The sequence below is a fragment of the Rhinopithecus bieti genome, unplaced genomic scaffold (genome assembly GCF_001698545.2).
Source record: "Rhinopithecus bieti isolate Rb0 unplaced genomic scaffold, ASM169854v2 scaffold_14229, whole genome shotgun sequence".
Lineage (NCBI taxonomy): Eukaryota > Metazoa > Chordata > Mammalia > Primates > Cercopithecidae > Rhinopithecus > Rhinopithecus bieti.
Window position 1 is genome coordinate 807,609 of NW_016807978.1, and position 27,969 is coordinate 835,577.

The 27,969-nt window shown below is 42.1% G+C and overlaps 1 protein-coding gene across 1 annotated transcript in view; it reads right to left on the bottom strand.

Annotated features, from left to right (window-relative positions):
- ABI2 (abl interactor 2) overlaps positions 1–17,464 on the bottom strand; it is a 114,433-nt gene extending 96,969 nt beyond the window's left edge. The window contains 1 exon segment of the mRNA XM_017884381.1: positions 15,895–17,464. Within this exon segment, the coding sequence (XP_017739870.1) occupies positions 15,895–16,011 (117 nt within the window). The 5' untranslated portion in view covers positions 16,012–17,464.
- Positions 17,465–27,969: the final 10,505 nt, after the last annotated feature.

Sequence of the window (27,969 nt, forward strand, 5' to 3'; positions counted from 1 at the left end):
CCATCTCTATTTCAAAAATAAAGAAATAAATAGCCCTAGAAATTCGGTCTTTAATCACTCATTTCAAAAGAACGAAAAAAAACCTCAAATATAATGCCTTGTCATTACATGCACATAACATGTTTGTACCACAAACTAACCTGCTGACATTAATTTTTTTGTTTTGTTTTTTGAGACAGAGTCTCCCTTTGTCCTCCAGCTAGAGTGCAGTGCCACAATCTCAGCTAACTGCAACCTCCGCTTCCCGGGTTCAAGCAATTCTCCTGCCTCAGCCTCCCGAGTAGCTGGGACTACAAGTGCATGCCACCACATCCAGCTAATTTTTGTATTTTTAGTAGAGACAAGGTTTCACCACATTGGCCAGGCTGGTCTCAAACTCCTGACCTCAGGTGATCCACCTGCCTCGGCCTGCTGCTTGCTTTTAGTTTTGGCCGGAGGCTCTACTTCCCAATATGCAGGCTGTAATCCTCTATAGGAAATAAAGCTCTCCTTTTTCTTCTTCCACAGATCTCATGGTCTTTTGTTAACGGTATAGACTGTATTATTTACACATGAATAAAATTCGTAATTATGCATGTTAATACATTATAAACAAATGCATGATTAAAAACTAGAAATAATATAAATTTCATGTCAATAAATTTAACTTCTTTTCTCTCAAAAATAGTGAGATGTGTGTGTGTATATATAAGCATTATATCCAGCCAAGCAATTTAAATTTTTTTTTTGTCAACCTAGCCTGCTCTTCTAGATTCAGAATAAAAGGTTTTAAAGGAGATTAGCCAGGCATAGTGGCACACACCTGCAATCCCAGCAGTAGTACTAGAGAGGCTGAGGCAGGAGGAGTGCCTGAGACCAGAAGGCAGAGGCTGCAGTGAGCTGAGATCATGCCACTGCACTCCAGCCTGGATGACAGAGTGAGACCTTGTCTCAAAAATAAATAAATAAATAAATAAATAAATAAATAAATAAAAGGTTTTGAGGGAGACAAGGAATCACTATTTAAGCACTATCTCCTGGCAGAAGACTTTGGTATACATATTGAAAGAAGCTGGCATCCCTTGTTGGCTTCCCCTATTCAACTTTGTTTCGTAGGTTCCTAACAACCTATCTCCTTGCCTTTATTCAAAGTCTTCAACAGATAAGTGGGTAAGGCCACAAAATAGCAAGAAAAACAAAAAAAAAGTCCCATATTATATGCAATTCAACTTAATTCAAAATTTACAACAAAGACTCTTCATAGAAATCAAAATGGTAACAGAACTAGACTTGGTCCATGAGTTACTTACCACTGACCTCACAGAATGGAAAGATGCTCAATAAAGATTTCTGAATGACCAGGAAGGAAAAAAACATATAATAAAATAAATGGTGTGAGTCATAAGTTCATTTTACTCAACAAAAATTTATTTAACACTAAGAAATGAGGACATAACAAGCAAAAAAAAAAAAAATAAACATAATTCCTCTCTTCACAGAATTTTAGTTTAGCAGAGTCAGAGGTAAACTTGAGTTGACTCATCTAATTTGTTATAATAGGAATATCTCCCTTGCTTATACCTCCCAGGAAGCTGTAGATCAATTCAGACATTTGATGAGCTTCCATTATCGAGTAAGTCCTACACTAAGTAACTGTAAATAAACTGCTTAATTCTAAAGCACCAACCATATGTGGAATATTAGTGTCAATTCTGTTGGCCATATCTACATTAAATATTCTGGACAAATAAAAAGTATTTGCCAACTTTCATTTTCCAGAGCATAAATCTATCAACTCTTCAAATTTGCAAAACTAATTTTTTTTTTTTTTTTTTTTTTTTTTTGAGATGGAGCCTCACTCTGTTGCCTAGGCTGGAGTGCAGTGGTGCAATCTAGGCTCACTGCAACCTCTGCCTCCCGGGTTCAAGCGACTCTTGTGCCTCAGCCTCCTGAGGCACTACAGGTGCACACCAACATGCCCGGATAGATTTTTTTGTTTTTAGTAGAGATGGGGTTTCACCATGTTGGCCAGGCTGGTCTCAAACTCCTGAGCTCAGGCAATCTGCCTACCTCAGCCTCCCAAAGTGCTAGGATTACAGGAGTGAGCCATTGAGCCTGGCCCAAAACTAATTTATTTCACTGTCCTCAGACATTTTCTAATAATTACTAGAAAAGATCTAATTTGCTCATTGAGCAAATATTTTGTGCCAGGCACTGTTCCAGGTACTGGAAATGAGTAAGAGACAAAAATCTTTGCCCTCACGTACCAGGGAGGGAAAACACACAAATAAATAAGATACACTGTATGTTAAAAGAAAATATGTAGGGGTAAAAAAAGCATGGAAAGATAAGTATAAGCAAGGGGAGAGTGACCAAGTGGCAGGAGTATGTTATAATTTTACACAGAGTAACCAAGAAGGGGTCACCAAGAACGTGATGTATCAGCAAAAGCTTGAAGTAAAAGAACCAATCATGCAACTATCTTGGAGTAGAGTACTCCCGGCAGAAGGCACAACAAGTACAAAGTAAAAAGGCCCCGAGGCAGAAGTATGCCTGGTATGTTCAAGAAAAGGAAGCCAAAGTGGCTGAGGTTGAGTGAACAAAGAAGGGTACAGGAGTATAACAGGAGATGATGTCAAGGCTAGATGCTGATCGCTTGTGGCTTGTAGGCAATATTGTTTTGCTTCAGTTTGCTTTGGGTTTTTTTTTTTTTCCAGCTTTACTGAGGTATAACTGACAAAAACTGTATATATTTAAAGTGTACAACATGATGACATGATACACATATAAACTGTAAAATGGTTATCACAATCAAGATAATCATTTCTTGATTATCTTTGGTGGGGGCGGGGAGTGGGCAACACTTAAAATTTACCCTTGACCAGGCAAATAGTAGCTCACACCTATAATCCCAGCACTTTGGGAGGCCAAGCTGGGTGGATGGGTAGAGCCCAGGAGTTCGAGACCAGCCTAGGCAACAGGGCGAAACTCTGTCTCTACAAAAATTAGCAATATGTGGTGGTACATGCAAGTAGTCCCAGCTACTCGGAAGGCTGAGGTGGGAGGATCACTTGAACCTGGGGAGGTGAGGCTGCAGTGAGCCATGATCATGCCACTGCACTCCAGCCTGGGTAACAGAAAAAGACCCTGCCTCAAAAAAAAAAAAAAAAAAATGTATATATGTATGTGTGTATATATATACACACACACATATATACACACACATATATATATATACACTGACTGTCTTAGTAAATTTCAAGTATACAATATTATTAACTATAGTTACTACACAGTACATTACACCCCCAAAACACATTCATCCTATAACACAAACTTGTGCCCTGTGCCCAACATCTCCCCACTTCTCCCCACCTCCCAATGGCCCCTGGCAAACACCATTCTATTCTCTGCTTCATTCTACGGGTTCAACTTTTTAGATACCTCATATAAGTGAAATCATACGGTATTTGTCTTTCTGTGCCTGGCTTATTTCACTTACCATAATGTTTTCCAGGTTCATCCATGTTGTCACAAATAGTAGGGTTTCCTTCTTTTTATGACTGAATAATATTCTATTATATATGCAGTTGACCCTTGAACTGTGTGGTCCAATATACACAGATTATTTTCAACCAAATATGGTATTCATCCACATATACAGATGGATGGATGACTTTTCATATACACACGTTCCACAGGGGTGACTGCAGGATTTGAGTACATGCAGATTTGGGTATCCTTGGGGATCCTAGAACCAATGCCCCATGCAGACTGAGGGAAAAGCGTGCATACAGTACACATTTTCTTCATCCATTCATCCACTGACACTTAGGTTGTTTCCATATATTAGCTACCATGAATAATGCTGAAATGAACATGGGCGTGCAGATGTCTCTCCGAGATAACGATTTCATTCCCTAGGGATATATACCCAGAAATGGTATATATGTTTGTCCTATTTTTAATTTTAGGGAGAACCGGTTTTTTTTTTTTTTTTTTTTTTTTTTGAGACCGAGTCTTGCTCTGTTGCCCAGGCTGGAGTGCAGTGGCGTGATCTCGGCTCACTGCAACCTCTGCCTCCCAGGTTCAAGCAATTCTCCTGCTTCAGCCTCCGGAGTAGCTGGGTCTACAGACACTCGCCACCACACCCAGCTAATTTTTTTATTTTTAGGAGAGACAGGGTTTCACCATATTGGCCAGGCTGGTCTTCAACTCCCGACCTCAGGTGATCTGCCAGCCTCGGCCTCCGAAAGTGCTGGAATTACAGGCATGAGCCACCACGCCCCGCTGGAACCAGTTTTTCAAAATGGCTGTTCCAATTTACATTCCCACTGAATACAAGGATTCTCTTTTCTCCACCTCCTTGCTATTAAGTTGTATGAGTCCTTTATATATATATATATATATATACACACACACACACACATATATATACACATACACATAAACACACACGCACACACATACTGGATATAAACCCTTTATCAGACAGATGTATGGTTTGCACATTTTCTCCCATTCCATAAACTGCTTTTTCATTTTGTGTCCTTTGCTGTGCAGAAGACTTTAAGTTTGATGTAGTCACTCTCATCTTTTCTTGCTTTTGTTGCCTGTGCTTTCGGTGTCATATTCATAAAAACCATTGCCAAGACCAGTATCAAGGAGCTTTTTCCCCTATGTTTTCTTCTAGGAGTGTATCAGTCCATTCTTATGATCATATGAAGGAATATCTAAGGCTGGGTAATTTATAAAGAAGAGGTTTAATCAGCTCTTGGTTCTGCAGGCTTTACACAAAGCATAGTGCTGGCACATACTTCTGGTGAGGTGTAATCACGGCAGAAGTGGAGCCAGCATGTCACATGGTGGGGGGGCTCCCAGACTAATTTTAAACAACCAGTTCTCACGTGAAGCAAGCAAGAACTCACTTATCACCAAGGGGATGGTGCTACACCATCCATGAGGGATCTGCCCCCATAATTCAGTCATCTCCCACCAAGACCCACCTCCAACACTGGGAATCACATTTCAACAACAGATCTGAAGGGAACAAACATCTGACCCATATCCAAGAGTTTTATAATTTCAGATCTTACATTTAAGTCTTTAATCCATTTCTAGCTAATTTGTGTGTATGATAAAATGATCCAATTTCATTCTTTGCATGTGGATATAGTTCTCCCAATGCCATTTACTGAATTATCCTTTCCCCACTGTGTACCTGGTGCCTTTATCAAAGCTTAGTTGACTGCACAGATGTGGGTACATTTCTGGGCTCTATTGTGTTCCATTAGTCTACATGTCTTTTATGCCAGTAACACACTGTTGTGATTACTATAGCTTTTCTTGAGACAGAGTTTCGCTCTGTTGCCCAGGATGGAGTACAGTGGCGTGATGTCAGCTCACTGCAACCTCCACCTCCTGGGTTCAAGCGATTCTCCCAACTCAGCCTCCTGAGTAGCTAGGACTACAGGCATGTGCCACTATGCCCAGCTAATTTTTGTATTTTTAGTAGAGATGAGGTTTCTCCATGCTGGCCTTGAACTCCTGACCTCAGGTGATGCAGCTTCCTCGGCCTCCCAAAGTGCTGGGATAACAGGCATGAGCCACCATGCCCGGCCTATAGCTCTGTAATATAGTTTGAAATCAGGAAGTATGATACCTCCAACTTTGTTCTTATTCAAGACTGCTTTGGCTATTCAAAGTCTTTTGTGGTTTCCTATGACTTTTAGGGTCCTTCTATTTTGTGAAAATACCACTGGAATACTGATTGAGATTGCATTAAATCTATAGATGGGTTTGTGTAGTATGGACATTTTAACAATATCAAATCTTCCAATTCATGAGCACAGGATATCTTTCCATTTATTTGCATCTTCTTCAATTACTCTCATAAATGTTTTTTAGTTTTTAGCATACAAATCTTCCACCTCCTTGGTTAAATTTATTCCTAAGTATTCTATTCTTTCTGCTGCTGTTGTAAAGGGAAATGTTTTCTTAATTTCTTTTTCAGATCGTTTGTAGTTAATATGTAGAAACACAACAGATTTTTGCATGTTGATCTTGTCTCCTACAACTTTACTAAATTTGTTAATTAGTTCTAACAGTTTTGGTAGAGTCTTTAGGGTTTTGTATACATAAGGGATCATGTCATTTGCAAACAGAGTCAATTTAACTTCTTCCAATTTTGATGCCTTTTATTTATTTTTCTTTCCTAACTGGCTGGCTAGGATTTCTAGTACTTTGCAGTACTTGATTAAATAGAACTAGTGAAATTGGGCACCACTGTCTTATTCCTGATCTTAGAGGAAAAGGTTTCAACTTTTCATGCTTGAGTATGATGTTAGCTGTGGGCTTGTCATATATGGCCTTTGAGACATCACTAACAACAGAATAGTTAAAATTTTAAAACCTGACAAAACCAAATGCTGACAAAGACGAAGAACAACTGGATCTTTGCTGGTGGGAATGCAAATGGTACCATCGTTTTTGGAAAAGAGTTTGGCAATTTGTATAAAGCTAAACATACATTTACCATATGGTAATAATCCCACTATTAGATATTTATTGTCAAGGCAAAGAGAAGGCAGTGTGACAGACCTGCCCAAGTGCTTGTTAGGTTCAGAAAGCCTACCATTTACATGGAGAGCAGAAGGAATAGTAGTAAAAGGTACAGACCTTGTGCAGAGCAATACCAAAACAAAAGGAGCCAGGTGACTACAACATAGATATGACACCCTGTTGCAGATGAGCCAATGCCATGCTGCAACTAAAAGTCTTACAGCCTGCAGCTACTACCTAAAAGGGTACAACAGAGAGCCTCATCTCATCAGAACCAGGAGGTGATGAGGCACTGTTATCATGTACAGCTTCCTTGGCAGATGAAGAGATTGAGAAAGGGCTTCACATAAGGTCCTCACAAACTTCCCATAATCTCATATTCCAAGAGGATCACAAGGTGCTCTGCCAAGAGTCAGATCAGATGCAGTTCAAACGCTGCCTATGCAGCCTATGCGGATACATCCACTGTCACCAGGGTACAACAGTGGATCTGTTCACTTAAATTTACCCAAAAGAGTGAAGACTTATGTTGCACCAACACCTATATACAAATGTTTATAGCTGTATTCACCACTGCCTAAAACTAGAAACAATCCAGAAATCCATCAGTTGGTGAACGGATGAACAAATTATGATTCTTTCATACCACAGAATATTAATCAGTAGTAAGAAGGAACAAAGTACTGACAAAACACAGTAACACTGATGATTTTCAAACGTATTAGGACTTCTAGTACCAAGAAGTCAAACACAAAAGGCTCTATACTATATAATGCCCTTTATATGGCATTCTGGAAAAGGCAAAAACTAGAGGGACAGAACACATATCAGTGTTTACCAAAGGCTAGTAGTGGAGGGACAGGACTGACTACAGAGGATACAAGGAAAATTTTACATTGTGGTGGTTACATGACTATGTAAGTTTATCATAATTCATAAACCTTGACACCAAAAAAGGGTGATTTGTTCCATATATGTATTAAACCTCAATAAACCTGACTTTAAAAATCAAATGAGAAAAAATTCATGTTGTAAATGATTCAAAACAAAGCTGTTACATCATTCAAATTTTCTACAAAGTATATTACTTGTTTAAGAAAAAAGAGCAAAACTATGCTCTTTGCATGAACTCTGCAAATATGAAAAGTATTGCAAAACTTTACAGAACATAAATGTCACTCAAAAAATCTAATAGGAAAAAACTTGCAAGGTAAATTAACAGGTAATTATATCCTACTTATAAAATAATTCAAGGCCAGGCATGGCAGTGGACAGCTGTAATCCCAGCACTTTGGGAAGCCAACGCAGGAGAACTGCTTAAGCCCAGGTGTTCCAAGACCACCCTGAGCAACATAGTGAGATCCCACTTCTAACAAAAAAAAAGAAAAAAAAAATTAGCTGGGCATAGTGGTATAAGCCTGTAGTCCCAGCTACTTTGGGAGCTGAAGTGGGAGGATTGTTTGAGCTTGGGAGTGCAAGCTGCAGTGACCCATAATTGTGCTGCTACACTCCAGCCTGAGTGACAGAGTGAGACCCTGTCTCAAAAAAAATAAAAATAAAGCAATAAAAATAATTCAGTGCATAGGCTCTTGCATATTCAAGTCTGTATTTCTTACATTAAGCAACTATTTAATGAGTGGCTACTACATGTAGAACACCCTACGGCTAATGGGAAAATATAGAAATGTTTAAGAAATGACTCCATCTTCTAGGACCTTTGTATCTGGAAGGAAACACAAAGTAAATGAAAAATCCAAAATAGAATGGTGTCGCCCTACATGCTCCTTCATGAATCCAATCTATTAACCAATCCCATAAAAATTCAACCATAAGCTATCAAAAATCTACAACTAGGCCAGGCACGGTGGCTTACACAGTAATCCCAGCACTTTGGGAGGCTGAGGCGGGCGGATCACCTAAGGTCAGGAGTTCGAGACCAGCCTGGCCAATATGGTGAAACCCCGTCTCTACTAAAAATATAAAAATTAGCCAGGAGTGGTGGCGTGCACCTGTAATTCCAGGTACTCGGGAGGCTGAGACAGAAGAATTGCTTGAACGCAGGAGGTAGAGGTTGCAGTAAGCCAAGATCGTGCCACTGCACTCCAGCCTGGGTGACAGAGACTCTGTCTCAAAAAAAAAAAAAAATCTAAAACTAGCCTAATGTAACTTTCAGAATATTCACAAGGTAGAGTCAAATGGTGTCTAGATTGGCTTTGTCTTCTCTATCGTTTTTTTCCCAGAATCTCTGGACAGTGAGTAGGATGCTACAAAATAGATTTGGGGTGGGTGTAAGCAAATCACAGCATATTCATCCACCAAATACACTTCTTCCACCAAAAGATTACCTTACACACACTGAAACTGCATACTATTAAATTCCCTGCATTTTAAAAGAAAAAGTAACACCAAAAGCACCTCATGCTCAAATATATGTCTACTACATATTTCACACATAAGTAAATCAATTTGGTTTATATACTATTCTCTGGGTGAGAAAAGGCGACTCTAAATAAAGTAAACCTATCATACATTCACACATTACCCATACCAAGGTAAGAAGAAAAAGTAAATGAGGCTGGGCACAATGGTTCACACCTGTAATCCCAGCACTGTGGGAGGCCGAGGTGGATTGATCACTTGAGGTCAGGAATTCGAGACCAGCCTGGCCAACATGGAGAAACCCTGTCTCTACTAAAAATACAAAAATTAGCTGGGTGTGGTGGTGGGTGCCTGTAATCCCAACTACTCAGGAGGCTGAGGCAGGAGAATTGCTTGAACCCAGGAGCCGGAGGTTGCAGTGAGCCAAATCACACCACTGCACTCTAACCTGGGCGAAGGAGTGAGACTCCATCTCAAAAAAAAAAAAAGAAAAAAGAAAAAGTAAACGAACAGTTTATTAATTAATTATTTTGGTAAAGAGCAATTTTGAACCAGGAAGTTCTTCAAGGAAGGGCGAAATGAGGTGAGACTGGAATCCTTGGATCAATAACAGGAATTATGAGGTCACTTAAGTTCGTTGGACAAGAAAGTGTAGGAAGTGTACAAATGACAAAATGTTTAAAAGAGCAAGGGGCTCAAATATAAATTAGCCTGTTTTTGCAATCTTGTCAAAGGTCTTGAGGATGACTGATTTGTTACTGAAAATCTATTCACCAAATGTCTCTGCTGAGAGTTAGGGACTAATTTCTTGAGGAATGGTAAACCTTGATCAATTTCAAATGAGTTGAGTCATCTTAATCTATGGGGAATTCAGTCTTCCAAATTCTACTCAGTCTCCTTACTCTCAACTGACCTCTTTCTCCTTCATTCTAGGTATTTTCAGATTCTCCCATTTGCAAGAACATACAGAACTCGACTTATAAATATAACCAATCTCCTCCCAATATACTATATAACATCCATTTAAAAAGAAAGTCAAGCCCAGCAACCTTAAAAGTTTCTTTTAAAGGTACAGAATATAGAACATAAACCCATTTCTACAAAAACATTGATATATAGTTGTGCATACAAAAAAGATTTAAAAGTATGAGTACCAAATATACATTCAAGATGATTGGGCAATTTTCCATTTCTTTCATAATATCTACTTGTATTCTCTCATAATTTTCAACAATGAGCATGTATTCTAATTATTTTTATTAAATAAAAATTTTAAATCTTTATAGCATTTTAGTAATTACTTTTATGAAACTGACTGATAATATCCCCTTGTAAACCTCTCATGAAGTTTTAGTGAACTCTGGGAGTATCCATGCTGATTAAGAGAAGAAAAGGAAAGCTACTACTATGTCTCCTATTGTTCAAATATATTTCAGGTAAAATTTAAGGTAAATTCTTAATTTCTTCTCTTTTGAGTAAATCCATATTATGGGATGATTCTACTTTTAATTCAAACAATAAGATTTTACTGTGTATCTATGTGAACTGTCACTCACAAAATCAGTAACTTTTATCTAACAAAATGTACATATCAACAAGTTAGCTTTTCAGATTTCAGGAAAGTAACAAATAGGGAGTTATTTCATCTACCAAAACAACTATATTATAATAAAATTCTTCTATTTGCAAAAACGCAGATTCCAAGTTAACCAAAACATTTTTAATTCCTGGACACCTTCAAACATATTAGGCATTATACCTGTAATTTTTTTTTTCTTCTTTTGAGACAGTCTTGCTCTGTCACCAGGCTGGAGTGCAATGGCACGATCTTGGCTCACTGCAACCTCTGCCTCCCAGGTTCAAGCGACTCTCCCACCTCAGCCTCCCAAGTAGCTGGGACTACAGGCACACGCCACCACACCCAGCTAATTTTTGTATTTTTAGTGGAGACGCAGTTTCACCATGTTGGCCAGGATGGTCTCGATCTCCTGATCTTGTGATCTGTCTGCCTCGGCCTCCCAAAGTACTGAGATTACAGGTGTGGGCCACCGTGCCTGGCCTAGATATGTATATTAATAAATGAAGAAAAGAAACACGGGTCTTACACGTATCTCAAAAAAAAGTCTCTACAAACTACTAAATCCTTTGTATAGGCAAGAAATAAAATCGATCTCATAAATATCAGCAAATTGTATTTATACTTATCATCATATTTTAGAAAAAATAATGTGACTATCCCATTTTCTAGAGGTTAGAATAATGAAACTGTCTAAATTTTTATTAAAAATGACTTTTAGGGGGCCAGGCGCGGTGGCTCACACCTCTAATCCTAGCACTTTGGGAGGCCGAGGCGGGTGGGTCATCTGAAGTCAGGAGTTTGAGACCAGCCTGGCCAACACGGTGAAACTCCATTTCTACTAAAAATACAAAAATTAGCTGGGCGTGTTGGCACGTGCCTGTAATCCCAGCTACTCGGGAGGCTGAGGCAGGATAATCAGTTGAACCCGGGGGACAGGGGCTGCAGTGGCTGAGATCGTGCCACTGCACTCCAGCCTGGGCAATAAGAGCAAAACTCTATCTCAAAAAAAAAAAAAAATTTAGGCCGGGCATGGCAACTAACACTTATAATCCCAGCATTTTGGGAGGCTGGGATGGGTGGATCATTTGAGATCAGGAGTTCATGACCAGCCTGGCCAACATGGTGAAACCCCATCTCTACTAAAAATACAAAAAGTATACAGGTGTGGTGGCATGCACCTATAATCCCAGCTATTCAGGAGGCTGAGGCACGAGGATCGCTTGATCCCTGGAGGCAGAGGTTGCAGTGAGCCAAAGTCGTGCCATTGCACTCTAGCCTGGGCAACAAGAGCAAAACTCCATCTCAAAAAAAAAAAAAAAAAAAGGAAAAAAACAGATTTTTAAACATCTTTTTGGAGACAGAGTCTCACTCTGTCATCCAGGCTGGAGTGCAATGGTGGGATCATGGCTCACTGCAGCCTCTACCTTCCAGGCTCAGGTGATCCTCCCATCTCAGCCTCCTGAGTATGTGGGACTACAAGCATGCTACCAGGCCCGGCTAGTTTTTTTTTGTTTTGTTTTGTTTTGTTTTGTTTGTAGAGAAAGGGTTTCGCCATGTTTCCCAGGCTGGTCTTGAACTCCTGGGCTTAAGCCATCCACTGGCCTTGGCCTCCTAATGTGCTGGGATTACAGGCATGAGCCACTGCTCCTGGCCTTCATTTCTAATGTTAACTGCATTAGTAACCTAGAAAACAGCTTCTTACAACCCTGCTCTATTTGTAGACTGTGTGTGTGTGTGTGTGTGTGTGTGTGTGTGTGTGTGTGTGTGTTTCAATACAGGAACTATCTGATCACTCTTAATGCTGATGGTATTTCAGAAGGGTACTTTTCTAAGACACAAACAATTTAAATAGAGTTCAATTATTTTCAGGACAGCACAATTATTTCCCTTCCTTGGCTCAATTTTCATATAATCCACATTTAGAATGTTATTTACCTTAAATGTTTTGATGTTCCTAGGCATAAAACCAGTGACTTAAGAACACTGAGCCCAGGCATGATGGCTCATCCCTGTAATCCCAGCATTTTGGGAGGCTAAGGCAGGCAGATCACCTGAGGTCAGGAATTCAAGACCAGCGTGGCCAACACGGTGAAACCCCATCTCTACCAAAAATACAAAAATTAGCTGGGTGTGGTGGTGCACGCCTATATTCCCAGCTACTCGGGAGGCTGAGGCAGAAGAATCACTTGAACCCAAGAGGCGGAGGTTGCAGTGAGCCGAGATTACACCACTGCACTCCAGCCTGGGTGACAGAGTGAGACTCTGTCTCAAAAAAAAAAACAAAACAAAACAAAACACTGAACAAAAACACTTATTACACATGCAGATTTTTTTCTACTTTATAGGCAAAAATTACATTTCCACACAATAAAATGAGTGTTGGGTTAGTTAACTCGAGCTAGTGGCTAAGACATGATGCTATAATAAGGCTAAATTAGCCAGGCACGGTGGCTCACGCCTGTAATCCCAACACTTTGGGAGGCCGAGGCGGGTTGATCATCTGAGGCCAGGAGTTCCAGACCAGCCTGGCTAACATGGGGAAAACCCGTCTCTACTAAAAATACAAACATTAGCTAGGCATGGTGGTGAGTGCCTGTAGCTCCAGCTACTCGGGAAGCTGAGGCAGAAGAATCACTTGAACCCAGGAGGCGGAGGTTGCAGTGAGCTGACATCAAGATCACACCACTACACTACAGCCTGGGTGACAGAGCGAGACTCTGTCTCAAAAAAAAAAAAAATAGAGGCTACATTGACCATTTGATCACTGATCCTGTGAATTAACTTTCATCTATTGCAGGGTCACAGGCAACATCAAAACCCCTGCTAGTCAGTTCTTTAGTCACAAGGTGCATCAGCCAAATGTACAGCTGGATCAGCACAAATCCACTATCACCACGTTCTATTTATCAACTTTCCCAACAAATCACGTAAGAGCTATCATCCTGACAGAGTGTACCAATTATATACCCAAGGCATCCTAAAATAAATGATAATCTAAAAAGAAAAAGTGTAAAATCTACTTCAGATGCTAAATTGAAGAAATAAACTATTTTAAAATCTAAGTTCATTTTATTAAATTAATATTAATCAATATTTATGTTTTAAATTTTAAAATGTCACCACACTAAATTTTGAGTCCCATTGCTAAAACAGATACTGATAGTAGTGACATTTTTCTCTTTTCAACTGGAGGAAATGTATATAATATTTAAAAAGACAAGAGAAAGCTGTTTATTTTTTATTTCTTACTGGTAATAATTGCAATCCACTTTTCCACCCTCAATTTCTCTTCTGACCTGCAACTCTTTCCCCATAACATGCTGCACAAGGCAATGGAATTACCACTTCAGTCCTTTAGGTTTTGCCTCTACTAGAGCTTGTGAATTCCCTCAGAACAGCATTGCTTCCTCCAGTCCTCCTTGGTACCAGCAGTGCACTACAGAGCATAAATTAACTACATGGTATTAATTTCCTCCAAGATCAGCCTCTCCTACTAACTAGACTATCAAACTCTGTAGACACTAGGTATGTACCATCCACCCCTCACACAGTTCTAGGCCATAAAAGACTTTCAATTTTAGAGAAACACTGAGCAACTGAACCTTTTTTTTTTTTTTTTTTTTTGAGACGTAGTTTTACTCTTGTTGCCCAGGCCTGAACCTCTGAATCTTTTCTACCCCCTCATATCAGTAAAGTACCTTACAAGTGGACATTTGTATGTTTTTGTATTAACCTTGCCTACATCCCTTTCCTAGTAGCCATACTCAACTGCCTCTTTCGAGGGAACAGGTTTGTACTGTGGTTCATTTTCAAATACAAATGTTGTCTACAAGATAATAGTATGTCTAATCAAACAAAATCTCACTTCCGTGATCAACAATGTGGCCATTACAAAACTTATGAACCTATAAAATTGTAACACCAGTTTCTTAAAATTTACACTAAAACATGAAAATGCTTTCCTATATAGCTAACGTTAAGAAAGGTGCCTCACGCCTATAATCCCAGCACTTTGGGAGGCCGAGGTGGGTGGATCACTTGAGGTCAGGAGTTCGAGACCAGTCTGGCCAACATGGTGAAACCCCTTCTTTACTAAAAATACAAAAATTGGCCGGCTCTGGTGGCAGGCGCCTGTAGTCCCAGCTACTCGGGAAGCTGAAGCACGAGAATTTGCTCAAACCTAGGAGGTCGAGGTTTCAGTGAGTCGAAATCGCGCCACCGCACTCCAACCTGAGCTACAGATAGAGGTTGTCTCTCAAAAAGAAAAGAAAAAAGAAAGATCCCTGGAGAGATGGAGGTGGGAGCAGGAAAAAAAAAAGGACTGTGAAGAAACAGTTTAACATATTGCTTCCATTTCCACCTTTATCCCAAGAGAATTTAAATGGGAAAGAAAAAAAATGGAGGCAGAACCCATAACTCAAAATAACCATTAACAAAAAAGCAAAAGATGCTAGATTTTGCAAACTGCATTTTAACCTGCTATCCTTTCAAGTAATGTTTAAAGAAGGATTTTTCTTTAATCCACAGAATATTTTGCTTCATCCAGGAGCAGCTGGATCTCATATCATCCAGTAACCCCCACCTCCACGCACACGCCGCTACCACTACAAGCCCCTGTGCTAAACGATCCATCACGGTAAATAATTTTTAAAAAAACAAAAAAAACAGGAGGTTCATCTTCCCAATTCTCAGAAACAGTCATAGTCCGTCTTCTTCCCACCCCCAGGAAAATTGCCTATTCTAACGGGACTAGGAGGGAGGGGGGAGTCAGCTCACTACCCTTCTCCACAGGGAGAAAAATGGCATTAACTTCCAACAAGAGACTGCTGCTCTTCTTCTACCGTATCTACCCCTTTAGAACATAAAATATTAAGAAAGGGTTTCTGAAGCATTCACAGGAACAGAAAACTGAAGCCTGAAGCACTTCACTCTGCAGCAAGATAGCCCCTTAAAATCGTCCAGAATGTGGGGATGGAGGTAACCCGTCAATACCCGCGACACCCCTACCCTAAGGGGAGCAGGATTCCGTCAAACAGAAAATGCCACTCTCCGCCCCCTCTGCCATCCGGAACGCTGACCGGCGCGGAGTGCGGGGGCGGCCGAGGGCAGCAGCGGCGAGGAGGCGGGACGCGACACACGCACCGCGCCGAGGACTGCTTCACGGCTTTTAAAAAGGTTTTAAAAATGCAGTTTCTCCAGCCGGAGGATTCCCACCCATTCACCAGCCCCAGCCCTCACCCAGCTCCCCACCCCCATCGGGGACTCCGCCGGGCCATGTCCCCCCGGCGGCCTCGGCCCCACACCCCGAGGCGCGCGGCCCCCAATGGGGGGGTCCCCTACGCGTCCCTCACCGCCCCCTGAGGCCCGACGCGCCCCAGCGGGGGATGCTTTCGCACCTGGATGTAGTTGTTCTCGCAGTAATCGGCCACCCGTTCCAGATTCGTGTAGCTGTCGAAGAGGGCCCGGCGGCCCCCCGGGATTTCCTCTTCCAGCAGCATCTGCAACTCCGCCATCTTCACATCCTCCTCCTCCTCCTCCTCCTCCTCCTCCTCCTCACACAGCTCGCAGAGGGAGCGGCGGCCGCAGCGCCAGAGAAACCCAGGACCGAGAGAGGAGGAGCGGTGGCGACGGCGGCGGTAACTCGGGAGGAGCGAGAAACAGCCCCAGCGCGCGACAGGGGAAGGGGCGACGGGGGCGGGGCGCGAGCCGACGGACTGCGAGGACGGTCACCGCGGCGACGGCCGGCCGGGCGCGCGCACGCGCGCTCCCCTCCCTCCGCCCCGGGAGCCCGAAAAGATTCCCACCCTCGCCCGCGCCGCCGGCCCCTCCCCACTTCCGGCGTCTCCTAGCGACGGCGGGGGTAGGAGCTGGGATGCGCGCGGGAGGTGGTGGCGCAGTTAACCCTTCCGCCGCCCGCCCACCGCTGGAGCGACTCGAGAAGCCCCCACCTCCCGGCGTCCTTTGTTAGTCCGGCGGGAAGGAACCACCCTGCTCTGCTGGCTTCCCGCCGGCTCCCTCCGGGACTCATCTCGGCTCTGTCCCCACGGAGGTTATCGGCCTGGGGAACTTCTCGAGTCTTTTCTCCCTCTGCCGCTGACGGGAGGCCGAAGGAGGGCACAGCCTCCACTCTTGGGACCCTCCTCTGTGAAAGATCACACCTCATCAGGGCAGGAATAAAACTCACAAACTTCCACGCAGCTTTCAATGCCACCTGACTTCATTTTTCTTAAATTTGACCTCATCCTCTTTATTGCAGTGAATTGCAGTTTCCTAACCCCAGCTTTCCTGCGCTCCTGCCTCTTTGCACTTCCCCACTAACGCCGTTCTCCCCTGCCAGGTTAGCCCCTTTCTCTTGTGGTTTGCGGACCCCTGGGCCTCAGCTTTTTATGTTTGCCATTTCTATGATTCGCTTCCTCACGACCTTTTCTGTCATTTCTCTAATGCTATCAACTTCGCTGTCCTTTTTCCTATTCATGGATTCGGTATTTAAAAATTTGAAAACGATTTTGCTGGTAGTAATTGCCTTTTCACAGGGCTGTTACATAGATAAAATCAACGTTTATGTGAAAACACCTTAAGGAAACATTAAGTGCTACAAAAATTCAAGGCAGATTCTTGAATTTTGTTCTTGCAGAGTTATAATTCTGTTTTTATTCTCCAGATACTGTGTCTTGTTTTCCTAAATCCGACTACCCCACACGGTGTAATCTGGAAAAACTAAAACTCCTGACAATTGCTGAGATATGAAGCCATGACCTTTATTTGTGCTGTGGAAAATCAAAGTTGACTCTGTACCATCAGTCTGTACCATCTTAGACTTGTGTAGTTAGAACAAGATCCATTGTTTCAACACTATTCTTAATCCGGTGATCTCTTGGCCCTCCTACAGTGAATTTTTTTTTCCACTCAGATGATGAGGAAACTTATACTTTCCAAAAAAAGTCACTTTAGCCCGGGCATGGTGGCTCACTCCTGTAATCCCAGCACTTTGGGAGGCCGAGGCGGGCGGATCATGAGGTCAGGAGATCAAGACCATCCTGGCTAACACGATGAAACCCCGTCTCTACTAAAAATACAAAAAGAAAAAATTAGCTGGGCGTGGTGGCGGGCGCCTGTAGTCCCAGCTACTTGGGAGGCTGAGGCAGGAGAATGGTGTGAATCCGGGAGGCAGAGCATGCAGTGAGCCGAGATCCTCCATTGCACTCCAGCCTGGGTGACAGCAAGACTCCGTCTCAAAAAACAAAATCACTTTAATACCATATCATTACAAATTTCTGGAGCAAATTCTAATGTTATATTGGCTTCATGATATATACATTAGCAGAATGTATGAGTTTTCACTGTGGAACCTAAATTAAAGGATATTGAAAATGTTGGTCTAGTCCAACTAGTTTTATTCTTAGGCACTTTAACTATCTTCTGTAGTAGTGGTTCTCAAACTTCAGTGTGAGGAACTTGTTTAAAAAAAGCTGCAGGGTCACACACACTAAGATTCATTAGTTTGAGAGCATGAGTGACGGAAAGGAGTAGTTACTTAAATGACACACCAGCTTGCTTCAAGGAATAAGACATATGAATACCCAAGTGAATAAAACAATGTTAGATGAAATAAACTTTTCTTTCAGACTAAACTTAAATAGATCAAAAAATAATGTTGAACTTGAAGAAGCCCATCAAGTGAGTTAAATGGTAGACAGACTCTTCCCCCATCGTTACTTATTCCCACCTAGCATTTTTTCAACTACTACTTAGCAATTAGCCCAATAAACAAATTTCCCTCTGGGATGTTTCATCATTCTAGAAATTACCTAGAAAAGATTCTAGTATTTTTTCTAATTAGTGACAATCTCTTTGGACCTAGTTTCCTTATCAAGAAATCAAAGGGCGAGGCCGGGCATGAAGGCTCTCACCTGTAATTCCAGCACTTTGGGAGGCCAACGCAGGTGGATCAGTTGAGGTCAGGAGTTCGAGATGAGCCTGGCCAACATGGTGAAACCCCATCTCTACTAAAAATACAAAAATTAGCTGGGTGTGACAGCAGTTGCCTATAATCCCAGCTACTCAGAAGGCTGAGACTGAAGAATCACTTGAACCGGGGTGGCATAGGTTGCAGTGAGCCAAGATTGCGTCACTGCACTCCAACCTGGGGGACAGAGGGAGACTGTCTGGAAAAAGAAAGAGGAGAAATCAAAGGGTGAAACACAGGTCAGGAATTCTGACACTTGAGTGTGGATTGGAATCACCTGGAGGGCATTACTAAAACAATTTGCTGGACCCCACCTCCAGAGTTCTTTATTCAGTTGGTCCGGCCCAATTTATTAATGTATGTTTAACAAGTTCCCAGGTGATGCCTATGAAACGGCCCTTCTGGCTCAAAAAGTCTATGATTACAATTTCTGGCAGCTGGGAAACTCCATCTAGAGAGACGCTCTGTACACAGCAGAATCTAAGATGCAAGGACATAAACACTTTGCTGCCACCAAGATTGATTAAGCAAAAAAGGGTAACTACAAAATCTGTAAAAGAGTATATAGTTGGCCGGGCGCGGTGGTTCAAGCCTGTAATCCCAGCACTTTGGGAGGCCGAAGCGGGCGGATCACGAAGTCAGGAGATCGAGACCATCCTGGGTAACACAGTGAAACCGCGTCTCTACTAAAAATACAACAAAAAAGAAATTAGCCGGGCGTGGTGGCGGTCGCCTGTAGTCCCAGCTACTCCAGAGGCTGAGGCGGGAGAATGGCGTGAACCTGGGAAGCGGAGCTTGCAGTGAGCCGAGATCGCGCCACTGGAGGCGACAGAGCAAGACTCCGTCTCAAAAAAAAAAAGAGTATATAGTTATTAGGTTTAAGGATGAGATTGTGTACCTCATGAAAATCTTCCACTACTTCTCCGTAATTGTTTAAGCTAATGAAGGTAATTGAAATCTGTTCATTTTACAATTTTCAGATGAACTGGTATGATAAAAGTGTTTTTTTTTTTTTTTTTTTGAGACGGAGTCTCACTGTGTCGCCCAGGCTGGAGTGCAGTGGCCGGATCTCAGCTCACTGCAAGCTACGCCCCCCGGGTTTACGCCATTCTCCTGCCTCAGCCTCCCAAGTAGCTGGGACTACAGGCACCCGCCACCTCGCCCGGCTAGGTTTTGTATTTTTTAGTAGAGACGGGGTTTCACCGTATTAGCCAGGATGGTCTCGATCTCCTGACCTCGTGATCCGCCCGTCTCGGCCTCCCAAAGTGCTGGGATTACAGGCTTGAGCCACCGCGCCCGGCCTAAAAGTGTATTTTCAAGCCCTTAGAGAGTTACAATTATAATAATAGTACACACTTCACATGAACTTCTTATAAACATAAATAAGCAAACTCATTGCTCTAAGAAGCCATATTTAAGAGCTTTAGTACAAGATTTTCAAAATTATACAAATCGAATATACTCATGTATGAGGTTGTGAAGTTATAACCCATCTTAAAACAATCTTTCTTAAATTTATTCCAGTGTTTTAAAAATTATTAGCCCTTTCTAAGTCCCATGTAATATAAGCACATCTTACCTTTAAAAACTGTAACTTCTAGCAGGACAGGGTGGCTCGTACCTGGAGTCCTACTTACTCAGGAGACTCAGGAGGATCACTTCAGCCCTGGAGTTTGAGACCAGACTGGGGCAACATAGACCTTTGTCTCTGAAAAAAAAAAATTTTTTTAATGAATAAAAACAATTACTTTTGTATGTGATTTAATAGCCATCTCTTTTTTTGTTGTTGTTGTTGTTGAGATGAACGTCTCACTCTGTCGCCAAGGCTGGAGTGCAGTGGTGCAATCTTGGCTCACTGTAATCTCTGCCTCCCAGGTTCAAGCAATTCTCTTGCCTCAGCCTCCCTAGTAACTAGGACTACAGGCACCCGCCACCACACCAGGCTAATTTTTGTATTTTTAGTAGAGATGGGATTCCACCATGTTGACCAGGCTGATCTTGAACTCCTGACCTCAGGTGATCCGCCCACCTCGGCCTCCCAAAGTGGAGATTACAGGTATGAGCCACCACATTCAGCTGCTCATTTCAGTCTAAAAATGGATCAAACAAAAATCAGATTACAATATATAATCGTTATATACTGACTGACCTCCCTCATATCTTGGAAAATTCAAAATATTCACGTATTCATCAGATAAATTCAGGATGGATGCACTATGGAGAAAAGACCAGGGAAACAATGCTAAAGGCAGACACTAGTTTGAGGATTATTAAATCAATCCAGCTAAGAAATGATGGTGATCTCCAGGGAGAGGAGATGCAACGAAATGGATGGAGTAATAAATATTTAGTAGGTAAAATCAATAGGGGTTGGTGAATGATGAATATAGAAGTTAATGAAAGAGAGGAGTCAATGTTGGTGGTAAGATTGCTGGCTTGGGCACTTGGGTAATTGGTGGTGCAATTTACATATAAATTACATAATCTTTCACATGCCTGGAAAACTTCCAATTTACATTTATTTTCTATATGTTTGGATCATTGTTATCAATAACACTGGCATACAGGACACTGTATTGGGCTCTGTGTTGATATAATGCTTCTCTAGATAAGTTATTTAATTAAACAAAAGCCTTCAGTAGTATAGCATGTTTTACCCTATCGAAAGTCTTTAACAGCTGTGGAGGGAGAGGGGGCAAAATTAGAGTAATTAACATGTGTTCAATGCCTACAATGTGCCAGGCATTCATTCTGCATTTCACGTAAATTAATCTTCACAACTAAATGCAAAGTAGGTTTTATGATCCTCATCTCCAGATTCAAAAACCAAGGTTTAGAGAAACAAACTAACCAAACATACTTGGAAATCAGGGAGTTAGCAATTACACCTGGTTTTGATTTTTTTAATGTTTTTCTTTTCCATTATACCATGCTAAATCACACTTCTACTTTAACTCTGTAAATGCAGTACTTCAATAATGCACATAAACATTAATAATGTCTATTGAACATCCATTACATAACCTCTTTTAATAAAAAAAAAAAAAGGTTAATTCTGGCCAGGCACAGTGGCTCATGCCTGTAATCTCAGCACTTTGGGAGGCCAAGGCGGGAAGATCACCTGAGTTTGGAAGTTCAAGAACAGTCTGACCAACATGGAAAAACCCTGTCTCTACTAAAAATACAAAATTAGCCGGGCATGGTGGCACATGCCTGTAATCCCAGCTAGGGAGGCTAAGGCAGGAGAATCGCTTACACCTGGTAAGTGGAAGTTGCAGTGAGCTGAGATTGCGCCATTGCACTCCAGCCTGGGCAACAAGAGCTAAACTCTGTCTCAAAAAAAAAAAAAAATGTTAATTCCTTTCAATAAAGCAACTCTTTGATACTTAAAAGCATTCACTAAGCATAGGGGTTTTTTTTCTTCTCAAGGATAAACACAACCAATTCTTGTATTCTTCATCAAATATTTTACAGAATTATGGAATGTACAAGTTGGAGGGCATCTTAGAGATTATCTAGGACTTACCCCAATCTTTTATCGATTTGGGAACTGAAACTAAGAAATATTGATTGCCCAAAGATGCCTAGTAAGTGTGAAGACCTAAACTCAAAATTGGGAGAAAGGAACAAAATACATTTTAGATACAAATATTATTTTGAGCTGTTTCATGATATTTTATGTAAATTCCGTTCTTATCCTTATAAGTAGCTGCCTCCTTCTGGGGTCCTCACTATCTTGTCAAAATCTTTAAAATGTGAACCCCAAATGGAACTCAGTATTCCATATTCGAAGCAAAAATGATACCAGACAACAATTCCAATACAGTTTTTTTGGAACTTGACAACATAATTCTAAAGTTCATGTATAAAAATAAAACACAAGAGTAGCCAGGACATTTCTGAAAAAGGATAATCAGGAAGAAAACATGTGGTTCTCATTAATAAAAACACATAAAGTAACCTGTAATCCCAGCACTTTGGGAGGCCGAGGCGGGCGGATCACCTGAGGTCAGGAGTTCCAGATGAGACTGGCCAACATGGCAAAACCCTGTCTCTACTAAAAATACAAAAATTAGCCAGGCATGGTGGTGGGCACTTGTAATCCCCGCTACTCGGGAGGCTGAGGCAGAAGAATCGCTTGAACCCAGGAGGCGGAGGTTGCAGCAAGCCAAGATTGCACACTGCACTCCAGTCTGGGTAACAGAGTGAGACTCTGTCTCAAAAAATAAAAAATAAAATAAAAAATAAAGTAGAATAAATGAAAATATCACTAGAGTAGAATAAAAACTAAAAACTTGGCAGGGCATGGTGGCTCACACCTGTAATCCCAGCACTTTGGGAGGCTGAGGCGGGTGGATCATGAGACCAGGAAATCGAGACCATCCTGACTAACAGGGTGAAACCCCGTGGTGGCGGGCGCCTGTAGCCCCAGCTACTCAGGAGGCTGAGGCAAGAGAACGGTGTGAACCCGGGAGGCAGAGCTTGCAGTGAGCCAAGATCACGCCACTGCACTCCAGCCTGGGCGACAGAGGGAGACTCTGTCTCAAAAAAAAACAAAAACAAAAACAAAACCCTAAAAACTCAATCCTAGTAAATATAAGAATTAAATACGTGATCAATGTGACATTTCAAATCAAAGGGAAATAAAGAGTACTAGAATAACTAGATAACAGGAAAAAAAATGTTAGCTCATGATATAAAAATAAATACTGGGCCAGGCACAGTGGCTCACACCTGTAATCCCAGCAATTGGGGAGCCCAGGGCAGGTGGATCACTTGAGCTCAAGAGTTTCAGACCAGCCTGGGCAACAGAGTGAGATCCGATCTGTACAAAAAAACAGAAAAATTAGCTGGGCATGGTGGCACACATCTGTAGTCACAGCTACTCAGGAGGCTGAGATGGGAGGATAGCTTAAGCCTGGGAGGCAGAGGTTGTAGTGAGCCGAGACTGTGCCACTGCACTCCAGCCTAGGCAATAGAGCCAGACCCTGTCTCAAAAAATAATAATAAATAAATTCTGACTGAGAGAAGTGGCTCACACCTGTAATCCCAACACTTTGGGAGGCTGAAGCAGGAGAATCATTAGAGCCCAAGAGTCCAAAACCAGGCTGGACAACAAAGTAAGACCCCTGTCTCTACAAAAAAAAAAAAAAAGAGAGAGAGAAAAGAAAAATAAATTAGCCGGGCATGGTGATACACGCCTGTAGTCCCAGCTACTCGGGGGCTGAGGTGGGAGGATCTCTTGAGCCCAGGAAGTTGAGGCTGCAGTGAGCCATGATCTGCACCACTGCACTCCAGCCTGGGTGACAGAGCAAGACTCTGTCTCAAAATAATAATAAATAAATGCAACATAAATTCAAGATTTAAAGTTTTAAAAACACTAATAGAGGCTGAGCACAGTGGCTCACACCTGTAATCTGAGCACTTTGGGAGGCTGAGGCAGGCGGATCACTTGAAGTCAGGAGTTCAAGACCAGCCTGGCCAACATGGTAAAACCCCGTCTCTACCAAAAAATGCAAAAATTAGCCAGGCATGGTGGTGTGCATCTGTAGTCCCAGATACTCAGGAGGCTGAGGTGGGAGAATCACTTGAACCTGGGAGGTAGAGGCTGCAGTGAGCCGAGATCATGCCACTATACTCCAGGATAGGTGACAGAATGAAACCCTATCTTAAAAAATGAATACAAATACAAATACAAAACTAGCCAGGCATGGTGGCACCTTCCTGTAAACCCAGTTACTCAGGTGACTGAGGCATGATAATTTCTTGAACCCAGGAGGTAGAGGTTGCAGTAAGCTGAGATTTCACCACTACATTCCAGTATTGGCACCAGAGCAAGATTCTGTCTCAAAAAAACTAAAAGAAAATAAAGGTAAATATAGGACATTGGAATGGAGAGGCGCCTTTCTAATTATTATTGTTTTAAAAAGAGGAAAAATAAAAATGTTTACACTTTCCTTTTTATTTTTTATTTTCATTTTTTTTTTTGAGACGGAGTCTCCGCTCTGTCACCCCAGACTGGAAGACGCAGTGCCAGATCTCAAGCTCACTGCAAGCTCCGCCTCCCGGTTCAACACCATTCCTACAACATGCCTCGCCATCCAGATAGCACTGAGGACTACGCGCCAGCACCAGGTGCCCGGCTACGTTTTTTGTATTCTTTAAGTAGAGACGGCGGTTTCACCCGTGTAAGCCATGAGGATGGTTTTCGATCTCCCTGACCTCGGTGATCCGCCCGTCTCGGCCTCCCAAAGTGCTGGGTTACAGGCTTGAGCCACCGGCGCCCGGCCGTTACGACTCTTCATATAATTTAAAATAGCACAAATAATTTTAAAAGACACAGGATAATGTCTGGATGTTTTGACAAGATTACATTTACTATATAAGAAGAATACATAAGAAGCGGCGTAGGAAATCAACAAGACAAATACCCAGCAGAGAAAATGACATAAACAGGTCAAATTTACGGTGGCTCACGCCAGTATGCCCACACAGAACTTTGGGAGGCCGAAGTGCGGGCAGATCATGAGGTCAGGCATTCTGAGAACAGCCTGACGAACCATGCGTGAAGACCCCATCTCTACTGAAAAATACAAAAACAACTAGCTGGGCGCAGTGGGCGTGCACCTGTAGTCCTCAGCTACTTGGGAGCTGAGGCAGTGAGAATGGTGTACACCCGTGAGGCGGAGCTTGGCCCAGTGAGCTGAGAACACGCCACTGCCTCTCCAGCCTGGGTGACAGAGCAAGACTCTGTCTCAAAACAAGAGAGAGAGGAGAGAGAACACCAGTGGTACACCGAACCACAACCCTGAAGGGATTATAATTTTTGTAATCCTATAGTGGCTTTCCTTTATCAGGCAATACCAAACTAAAGAGCTCAACTTCTTTGTAAACCCGATAAAGGGATTAAAAATTTTTAAACATCTCACATAAGAAGAGTGGACAGTATAAATTTGAAATTATGCCACCATAATGTAGTTCTATGTATAAGCAATGGGGTAAGGCTGGGTGCTGTCCCTCACCCGCTTGTAATCCCAGCCTTTTGGGAGGTGGGAGGAGGGTGGATCACTTCAGGTCAGCGATTCCGAGACCAGCCTAAGCCAACATGGTGAACCTTGTCTCCATTGAAAATAACACAAAAAAAAAAAAGAAAGAAAATTAAGCTGGACGTGGTGGCTCACACTTGTAATCCCAGCTACTCAGGTGAGGGCTGAGGCAGGAGAATCGCTTGACCTGGGAAGTGGAGGTTGGCAGTGAGCACATAATTGTAGCGCAGCCACGGACACTCCAATCGTGGGTGACAGGGAAGAATCCATCTCAAAAAAAAAAAAAAAAAAAAAAAAAAACACAGAAGGGCAGCCTAGCTGGGTGCTGTAGCTCCAGGCCTGTAACCCTAACGACTTTTGGGAGACAGGAGTGATGGAGGCATCATTTACTTGAGTCCAGGAGTGTTGAGACCCGCAGCCTGGGTAATAGAGTAAGACCCAGCCTGTACGAAAAATATAAAAATAAAAATAGGGCCAGGCTTGGTGGGTAATGTGGCCTGTCTCCTCTGTTACTTGGGGAGGCTGAAGTAATGGAGGAGTACCTTGTACCCAGGGAAGTTGAGGCACTGCAGTGCATGATCCCACTTCTGGGCCCGGCAGAACCAAGACCCCATCTCGAAAAAAGGAAAAAAAAAAGAGAGAGGCCTGTGGATCTCGCTGGAAAGATGGCAGCGGCGATCTGTGTCGCGGCATCACCAGAAAAAGTCTTCATGTGGACAGTCTCAGGGCACCACGTAGAGAATTTTGGTCCCCCTCGATCGATCAGCAGAAAAGAAGAAAAGAGCCAGTGGTTGCTGAGACAGTAGAAAGGTGAAAAACGAAACCTGTCCCCAGTGTGTCTAGCCCCCTGCATGAAGCCAAGTACACACACCACCTGAAGATCTCCCACGAGTCATTTAGAATCTTACGTTAAAAAGTTTTTGTGTTTCCATCTCTTCTTAGTAAGTTGGCAAGACCATCTCACTGGAAGATGGTCGTCTACAGTTCAATCTGCCTTGGCACATTTAGGGCTTGATGACTTGGGATGTCCCATGTAGTCCTAACTCCCAGACTCCACCAGATGTGCAGGGTTAGAGATGTTCTTGTATTTATATATCGTCCCTATTCGATAGATCTAAATTTGATTAACTCAGTGCAGTAATCCACCCCCCCTAATTTGAAATCATTGGAGTTACTAAAGGCAATTTGGAAGAGAAACATCCTAAATCCATTTTTTTCCCCTGAGGCAAGGGGGCTGCTTAATTAGAACTTTCGATACTTCACCCATAGTGAAAATACTACCAGGAAGTGTTCTCTAGAACCCTACTTTTTCTATAGAGGAATGTGTCATCTCGTTTATTTTGCTCATAATTATGAAATGGACCAAAATAACAGAGCTTTCTATTTTCATCATTTGGCTGAAACCTTTTTTTTTTTTTTTTTTGAGACGGAGTCTCACTCTGTCGCCCGGGCTGGAGTGCAGTGGCCGGATCTCAGCTCACTGCAAGCTCCGCCTCCCAGGTTTACCCCATTCTCCTGCCTCAGCCTCCCGAGTAGCTGGGACTACAGGCGCCAACCACCACACGCAGCTAATTTTATTTTTGTATTTTTAGTAGAGACGGGGTTTCACTATGTTAGCCAGGATGGTCTCACTCTCCTGACCTCGTGATCTGCCTGCCTCGGCCTCCCAAAGTGCTGGGATTACAGGCGTGAGCCATTGCGCCCAGCCTGCTGAAACCACTTTTTAAATGAAATTAGGCCATTACTAATTTATGAAAAATTTTGAGAGGATACTGTCATTAACTTGGGTTTAAGACAGGAGGACATTTCAAGTTCACACCCTTCATAGGCATAAAGTAGTAGTTGCAAGAAAATATTTTTATCCTGTTAGGACTTGTATCTAAGATAGTTATTATACATTGCACATATACAAATAAGCTTGTATTAGATAGATACCTATAAAAGTGTGTTGTATATTACTGACCGTCCTAGATTAATTTCTTTGGAATTAAAGTAGATTTGTTAAAGTGAAAAAAAAGAAAGAAAAGAAAAAAGAATAAAGTAGAAAATGTATCTCTCAAAAATACTTTATATTTAAATTTGTATTTATTTATTTATTTTTTTAGAGACAGGGTCTTGCTCTGTCTCCCAGGCTGGAGTGTAGTGGTGCCATTTTAGCTCACTGCAGACTCACGCTCCTGGTGATCCGCCCACCTCATTCTGCTGCCCTCGCCTCCCAAGTAGCTGGGTCTACAGGCAGGAGCCCCTGTGTCTAGTTCATTCATCTTTTTGTTTTAAATTATGTTGAAGATTTTCTTAAACTTCAAGCTTCAAAATATATTAACTGAGTTTTTATTACTGAAAAGTATACTAACCTTCATTTAATAATATGAATTACAGAGTTTGAAATGTAAGTTTTTCTGATTATGCATTAATACCATTAGAACCTGTATGCTAAATATTAACTGACCTAGCAAATG